This window comes from Myotis davidii, unplaced genomic scaffold (genome assembly GCF_000327345.1).
Source record: "Myotis davidii unplaced genomic scaffold, ASM32734v1 scaffold874, whole genome shotgun sequence".
NCBI classification, from domain to species: domain Eukaryota; kingdom Metazoa; phylum Chordata; class Mammalia; order Chiroptera; family Vespertilionidae; genus Myotis; species Myotis davidii.
Window position 1 is genome coordinate 38174 of NW_006285611.1, and position 9000 is coordinate 47173.

The 9000-nt window shown below is 36.5% G+C and overlaps 1 protein-coding gene across 1 annotated transcript; it reads left to right on the forward strand.

Annotated features, from left to right (window-relative positions):
- The first annotated feature begins 361 nt into the window (after positions 1 to 361).
- Positions 362 to 1294, forward strand: LOC102764693 (olfactory receptor 1052). Its single transcript, XM_006756329.1, has one exon. It carries the CDS (start codon positions 362 to 364, stop codon positions 1292 to 1294), a length of 933 nt encoding a protein of 310 aa, XP_006756392.1.
- The last annotated feature ends 7706 nt before the right edge of the window (positions 1295 to 9000 follow it).

The following is a 9000-nucleotide window of genomic DNA, read 5'->3' on the forward strand; positions in this document are numbered from 1 at the left end:
CCTGGCAAGGCTGCTGATCAACTGAACGCTGTCTCCGTGTCATTCCTTCTTCGCCGACTCTGTCTACACCTTTGGGGACCCCTGGACCTGCTAGGGTTGGACCCCAGCAATTTTATGTTGTGGAAACCGAGAAGTAGGGAATCAAACAATCTCTAGTGCTGGTAGAGTGAATCACTATAGATGGATTATCTAGTACACATTAGGTCCACCGCTGAAGTTCATTTCTTTTCTTTATCTAACTGCAGGATAAACCTATGCTCCTGGCTGTCTGGATACTGGATCATGGAGGAAACCATGAGTTAATTTTCCTCTGAGTGATACCATTTGTCCTACAACTAAAAAGCTATGTAAACCTTAAAGCATGGCAGGTGGGAATCATACAGGTGTGAAAGAATTCCTTCTGGTAGGTTTAACTGAAAACCCTCATTTGCAGATTCCTCTCTTCTTGCTTTTCACCCTTATTTATTTTATTACTCTGTTAGGTAATTGGGGGATGATCACCTTGATCTGGTTAAATGCCCAACTTCACACTCCCATGTATTTCTTTCTTAGCAACCTCTCCTTTTGTGACATTTGCTACTCGACTGTCTTTGCTCCTAAGATGCTGGTAAATTTCCTATCAAAACACAAGTCTAGCACCTTTTATGGCTGTCTTCTACAGAGTTTCTTCTTTGCTGTGTATGCAGTCACAGAAGGAATCCTCCTGTCTATGATGGCATATGACCGCTATGTAGCAATAGCCAACCCCTTGTTGTATACAGTCATTATGACCCAAAAGGTTTGTATTCAGATGGTCCTTGCATCTTACTCAGGTGGGGTCATTAACTCACTGACACACACAGTAGGTCTGCTCAGACTAGACTTCTGCGGTCCCAACATTGTGAATCACTATTTCTGTGACATTCCCCCTCTTCTGAAGCTCTCTTGCTCTGATGTACATAACAATGAGATGCTGCTTTTGATATTCTCCGGAGTCATAGGAGTGTTCACTTTCATTATCATCATGGTCTCTTATATCTGTATCATTGTTGCTATCCAGAGAATTCGCTCAGCTCAGGGGAGGCGCAAAGCCTTTTCCACTTGTGTCTCCCACTTGACTGCTGTGACCTTGTTTTACGGGTCTGCAACTTTTAATTACATCCAGCCAAGCTCTCAGTATTCCTTGGACCAGGAGAAGGTGTGTGCTGTGTTTTATACGTTGGTGATTCCCATGCTAAACCCACTGATTTATAGCCTAAGGAATAAAGATGTGAAAGATGCAGCAAAAAGGTTAGTAAGTTGGAAAAGAACTTAAAACTTTAATCAGTCTTTTTTTTATTTTTATTTTTAATCAGTCTTATCTATGGCTTTGTTAACATCACATTAACTGGCACGTAGGTAATTTTTTTTAAAATTGTGTCTCATGTATATGATCAGAAGCTACTCTACAATCAAGATACCTCATGCAATATGAGACTTGAATGATAGTTAACTAGTCTTGTAAATTTTAATTATTCTTAAATCTCTTCTGTAAGTGTAGAATGTTTCAAAATAAAACATTAGAAAAACATAGAGAAAAGTGCTTATAAAATGATAGAATATTTTAACTTCTAAGTGAATATGGAGTAGCTTGTGATTAAACAGCATTTATTCAATAATAAGAAAAAAGACAAGATACAGATTTTGTATGTTGATAAAATGGGAGTAAGGGAAATGGACTGGTTTAGAACTCAGGGGGCTGTAGGCATGGAAAGGTGAGCTGACTTTTATCTCACTGATTCAGGGCTCTCTTGACAATGCAGGACTATGATACATGGAGAGCTCAGTTAGCTCTCAGAGGAATCAGTAGAGCTTTTGGTAGATACTTTGCAGGTTCACCACATATAGTTGCACTTCCTTTCAGGGCATTAGCCATCTTCTGGGCCTGTGATTTAAAGTACATCATAGAGAATAGAATCAGTAATATCATAATAACTATGCATGTTGACAGATGGGTACCAGACTTATTGTGGCACATAAATGTCTAATCACAATGTTGTAAATTTAATACTGATATAGCATTGTATGTCAATTATAATTAAAAATAAATTTTATAGAAGAATATTTACTGCCTGGCCTGTGTGACACAGTTGGTTGAGCATTGTCCCATGCACCAAGTCACCAGTATAAGTTCTATTCCAAGATCTTCAATAGAGGGCGTGCAGGAGGCAGCTGATGGATACTTCTCTCTCATAGATGTTTCTATATCTCTTCCCCCTTTCCTCTCTCTCTCTCTCTCTCTCTCTCTCTCTCTCTCTCTCCCTCTCTCTTTCTCTCTCTCTCTCATATCAATAAAAACATATTTTAAAAAACATTAGAAGGCTATTTACTGATTAAAGCTACACTGAAAGGGATTTACTAAGGTAGTTTTAACTCAGAGAAGCAAAATATACTAGTAAGATGAAATGACAAATGATAAGAAAAAATAAAGTGTGGAAATATTTTTTTCAATGTTAGGTGTGATAAATTACTGATTTAAAAATATATTCTATTCAGCTAGTCTTCAGTTGGTTATTCAGTTGACTGTTTTATATTTTCATTGTAATTCCAGTTTGGTTTTGGGAGGAGGGAGTTGAGTATAACTTATATCTACCCCCACACAATCTAGGATCCCCTTTAAAAAGATCTTAATAAGAAAGTGATATATTAAATTTTTTTGCATGTAATAAAATATTTATTCAAAATACCTAGATAAAAGACATAAGATAATTTTAATAGTGAAATTTTGATTAATAGTATACAACAAGGAAGGAATAAAAGTTTAAAGAAAAAACATAATCTAATAGTGAGATGCTCCATAAAAAATCAGCTATGCCAATTACTACATAAAAACAAAGATTGACAAACTAAATCGGGGTTATTAACCTTAAGAATATTGCCATTTTGGACTCAATGAATTTTTGTGTGGTGGCATCCTGTTCTTGTAAATTAACAGCCGATGTCAGTAACATTCCTCCTCCCCCATTAGGACGACTAAACAAGTATCTAGAATTGTCAGATATGCCCTGGGGTAGCGGAAGGAGGCCAAGTTGCCTGAATTGAGAGCCACTGGAGTAGATTTTTAAAAAAGAAGAACCCAAAGTATAATGTGTACAAGAGATACAGGGACACAGACAGATTGGAAGGAAAAAAATGGAAAAAGTTATTTAGGGACAGCAGGTGTCATTATATTCCTATTTGAAAAAGCAAACACTAAGGAACAATACTATTTTTAAAAAGGGATTCTTCTTAGTGGTAAATAAAAATGATTCTAAATTTGAATTTACTTCTTAATTTGCTTCAAAATACTTGTAAGATAGCTGATGAAAGTGAGTCAATAAATTTCACAGATCTAACTGCAGGTTGTTAAACAGCTCTCTGAGTAATTGAGAGGTCAATCCAATAAAAATAACAGCATAATCAATTTAATTGAGGGAGTAGAAATACATGGAACGCTATTCCACTCATTCTCTAAAATACACAAAGAACATTTAAAAATTGACTATATGTTAAGTCATAAAACAAACTTTAATAATTGAAATCCTACAAAAATTCTCTGATCACAGTAAAATTTTAATAAGAAAAGGGCACATAATTACTCTTCATATGTAAAGCAATGCATTCATGAAAAACCTATGTTTTAAAAATAAAAGTGTAAATTTTAAAATATGTTTGAAATAAATCAAGTTGAAAAAGTAAGAAGAAAGACTATAAATAAAAATAGAATATATAAATTAAAAACTTATTTAATAAAAGAATAATAAAGCAATTATTCTAAAATAATACCGAGATAAAACTAATAAGAAAAACTAATAAGAAAAAACTGAGAGTAAAAACAAATTACCAATACCATAAACAGAAATGAAAATACCATTAGAGGTTTTATAACTATTAAAAAATTCTTAAGGTGAGATCTTAAATGAAATAAAAAAGTTCCTTGAGAAACAAGACTTATCAAAACAAGTCCAAACCAATTAGATTATCTAAATATTTCTAGACATGTTTATGATACTGAATTTATAATTATAAAAAATATCCTGCAACCTTAGTGCACTGGTGGTGGGAATGCAAACTGGTGTAGCCGCTATGCAGAACAGTATGGAGTTTCACCCCAAAATAAAAAATGAAACTGCCTTCTGACCCAGTGATCCCACTTGTAGGAAGATATCTTAAGAATCCCGAAACACCAGTCAGAAAGACTATATGCACTCCTATTTTCATAGCAGTTCTATTGACAATAGCTAAGATCTGGAAACAGCCCAAGTGCCCATCAATAGATGAGTGGATAAAAAAGCTGTGGTACATGTACACATGGAATAATACGTGGCTGTAAAAACTAAGGAACTCTTACTTTTGCAACAATATGAATGGACCTAAAGATTATTATGTTAAATGAAATAAGCCAGTCAGAGAAAGACAAAAATACCATATGATCTCACTAATATGTGGAATCTAAATAACACGATAAACAGAACCAGAAGCATGTATACATGGAACTGACTGCTAGCACTTGAGGGAGAGGTGTAGGGGGACTGGATAAAGAGGGTGAAGGGATTAGCTAAAGAACATGTATGCATCACCCACGGACAGGGGCAATGATGTGGTGAAGGCCATGGGAGGGGAAGGTGAGATGGGTGGAGCTGGGCAAGGGGTGGGCAGGGAGTGAATCATCTGCAATACTGTCAACATTAAAACTTTGTAAGAAAAAAAAACATATCCTGAAAGAAAACTTCAGGTATCTATGTGTCTCTCATGATGTATTCCTAATGTACAGGCAATAAAGGATATAATTTTAAGATTCTTTCAGCAAGGAAAGAAATAAAAATTAAAATTAATTTTATGGAACCACTGAAACACTGATCTCAAAACCTAAGAAGGACAATACAAAGAGAGATAATTACAGGCTAGTGCATCTTATAGCAGAGAAACCAAAATTCTAGGGAAAATAATCTATACTAATAAAAGGGTAATATGCAAATTGGACCAGATACCAGACATCTTCCAGACGTCTGACTTCCTTCTGGAAAAAGCCATGGTGGCGGAGGCTGAGGCATAGGCGGTTAGGGGCGATCAGCTGGCAGGGGAGCAAGCAGTTGGGAGCAATCAGGCCAGTAGGGGAGCAAGCAGTTAGGGGCAATCAGGCTGGCAGGGGAGGGAAGGTAGGGAGCCATCAAGCCAGCAGGGGAGGGCAGTTGGGGCTATCAGATGGGCAGGGGAGTGATTAGAGGGCAATCAGGCCTCAGGAGTACAATTAGGCGGTGATCAGACTGGCAGGGGATCAGTTAGGGGGTGATCAGGCTGGCAGGCAGAGGTGGTTAGGAGCAATCAGGTCAGTAGGCAGAGGCAGTTAGGGGTAATTAGACAGGCAAGCAGGCAAGCGGTTAGGAGCCAGAAGTCCTGGATTGTGAGAGGGATCTCCCGAGGGGTCCCAGATTGGAGAGGGTGCAGGCTGGGCTGATGGACACCCCTCCCCCCGGCCCTCCATGCACAAATTTCGTGCACCGAGCCTGTAGTCTATAATAATAAAAGTATAATATGCTAATTAGACCAGACATCCTTCCAGATGACCTTCCAGATGAATCCAAGGCTGCGAGGGAAGCCCGGGTCCTGGGTGCCTGTCAGCGACTGGAGGGAAGCCCAGGTTTGGGTACTAGAGGGAAGCCGGTGCTGGCAGCCAGGGGAAGGAAGGCCTATTCTTGCACAAATTTCATGCATCGGGCCTCTAGTTGTAAATATAACTAGGGACTTCTCTAAGAAAAGAAGGTAGTTTTAATTGACCTCACAAAGGAAAAAATAATATACTACCACGAGATGCTAAAAATATTTATAAATTTTAATACCTAATAATGATAATACTCTACAAAATATTTGTAGAGTATAAATACCTACAGCCAACGTTGTAGTTAATGATAAGATATCCAGTATTACCACACCCATGAATGATTTTGGGAGCAAGATGAAGATATTCATAATAGCCACTTCTATTTGAAATTATACAGAAGGTTCTAGCCAGCACATTCAGTCGAGAAAACAAAGGAGCATTTTTGTTTCTGTGTGTTTGCGGACACACATACTCATCCCTAAGTGGAAGTCCTGGGAGATAAATAAGGCTTATATTCAGGTTACTGCCAAACAGTTGTCCAAAGTGCCTGCACCATTTACACACACCTCTTAGAAATGTCTGAGTAAAGATATTGAACATTTTTACATACTCTTATTGGCTATTTTGAATATTTTTCATTACAAAGTCCCTTTTCTAATTTTTTCATATTTATTTTTCTTATTTGTCTTTTTCTTATTGATTATCAGTAATTTTTAATGTATTCTGGATAGAAGTGTCTTGTCATATACACATACTATGACTGTCTTTCCATATTCTGTGGCTTGTTCTATTAGATTTTAATGGTGTCTTTCCAGGGACAGAAGTTCATTAGTAAGTGAAAGAATATACAGTGTGCTATAACCACACAAAGAAATGTTGCTTAGCAATAAAAAACAAACTAATGCTTTATATAACAATGTAGATATATCTCAAAACATTATTCTGATTGAAAAAATCCAGACAGAAAAAAGTATATACTGTATTATCCCAATTTTATGAAACTCTACTAAAGCATATCTCATAGAAAGAGATATAGAGCTGGTCAGGATTTCCTCAGGGTTGGAGGTTAGAGGTAGGGTTTTCTTATAAATAGAACAAAAGACTTTGGGGTTATGGAAATGTTCTATATTTTGATGGTGGTAGTAATTGCCCTTGAGTATGTTTTTGAAAAGTCTTTATGCACTTAAAATGACCACAGCTTATCCTATCTAATAAAAGAGTAATATGCAAATTAACTGTTACTTTGCGATAAAGATGGCAGTGCCCACAGCCAATAAGGAGGGAATATGCAAATTGATATGACAAGGTGAGAGGCGGAAGGCAGCTCCAGGCCAGAGCAAAGGCAGAAAGGTAGCTCTGGGCCTGAGCAAAGGCAGCCAGGGGAATGAAGGGCTACTCTTGCATGAATCTTTGTGCATCGGGCCTCTAGTAATACCAAAAGTGTCCCGCAACTTTTATTTGAAACGAGTTCCATTATTTGCTAAAACATAACACTTTAATGTAGTGTATTAATTAATATAAATTCTGAATATTTTTCACATAAAGACCTTGTTCTTGACAAGGTCTCATTAAGTATATGCCAATTCATTTTAAATAATGCTAATAAATTGTTCTATATGTAAAATGTAATTGCAGCACTATAAGAATTCTAAATATCAATATTTTTACTTAATATCAGGTTTATTGCTCATAAAGCTATTAGGTCTTAGTTTGAGTACATATTTGAGCATCTAATGAATGGCATGAAGCCCTTTTCATAAATTTGTGCTTTTAAACATGCTATTTCATGTAACTTCAAAGGATTAAATGTCCTATAGAAGATAGAAGACTTGATAGGTACTTTCTGAATGTATTATTTGTTGTTTTTTCTCTCAACTGAGTTTTTACAGACATTCTTGATGTTTCTTTATTCATTTAATTTTGTTTACTTAATTTACAATTTCTTAGGAGAAAAAAAATATTTATCTGAGAAATTTAATCTCTTTATATTTTTTACATATAATTCTTATATAGTTCTTTATATGTAGGCTGAAAATAAATTATATGTCTTAAAAGAAACAGAATATATCAGATACTTGAAATGTTCTAGACCTTCTAAAATAATAGATCATCCTTTGGCCTAATTTATGATTAAAATATCACTTAATCCCTACTCCTATCAACTGCCCCATTGATTTTAATTTAGGCATTTAGGAAATTTGCATTTAAGAAGGAAAAATTTAAGTGTTTTTAGAATAAAGAATAAATTAAATTTTTTATTTAAATTCATACATAAGAGAAGGTGAGAAATATTATTACTAGAATCCCTCATAATTCATTTTTAGGTAAAGGAAAAAAAAATCCCAAATTTTCTATCAATGAACATGTGCTAGACTGAATAAATATTCAAGAGATGGGCACTTGGGTTCATTTAAAGGTGGACTGTGAAGAAGCAGTAGTTTTTATTTTCTTTGATTCCATTCTCAAAATTCAAGGGAATGGAATTGCTTTTTATCAGGTCTTGTTCTACTACCTAAAATCCTAGTTATGTGTGGATTTTGATATTGCATGTGTATGTGTTCATGTGTGCTGGGGTCCAGCCCCAGCAGGTCCAGGGGTCCCCAAAGGTGTGGACGGAGTCGGCGAAGAACTTCAGGGGAAAATCCCTACCTGGGGAAACAACCTTTCTCGGAGAGGTGACCTTGGACCGGCTCCCGGCACATGTATGCGTTTCTGAAAATTTGGCCCAGAAAAACTGCCCTTGCTAAAGCACTAAGCAGCTAAGCAGGAATCACTATCAATTCTATTGTTTTATTTTTTTCCAGAGATCATATATTCTGTTTTTTTTTTAAATATATTTTTATTGATTTCAGAGAGGGAGAGAGATACAAACATAAATGATGATAGAGAATCATTGATCTGCTGCCTCCTGCATGCCCCTTACTGGGGTTTGAGTCCACAACCCAGGCATGTGCCCTTGACCAGAATCAAATATGGGACACTTCTCTCTGCAGGCTGACATTCTATCCACTGAGCCAAACCAGATAGGGCAGTGAATTCTTTAATTTACCTTCAAGTACAGCGTTTAAGCACAGTCTTCCCTTTCTTCTCAGCTAATTCTACGTGACTGTATTCTTGCACGTACACAAATCCATCCTTCTAGCCATCTTTCTACCGTTCCTTAGCTTTGTTTAGGTTGCCTATGAGCATATTCTTAATTCCTCTTCCCTTTATCTCCCATTGTTTATTTTGAAATGCGCATTATGGCAAAGCTACAAGTAGATACAGCTGTGTCAAAGAGAACCAGTGCCTTGTGTTTCAAAAGGAAGTAAGACAATAGCCAACGCCAACCTCCTGAGTTCTCAGCAGTGCCCTCCAGACTCTCCATCAACACCTCCATCGACTCCCTCATCCTCTTTTCA

Bases quoted from the DNA above. Each gene is read 5' to 3' on its own strand.
- LOC102764693 (XM_006756329.1), top strand. From the start codon at position 362: ATGGCAGGTGGGAATCATACAGGTGTGAAAGAATTCCTTCTGGTAGGT.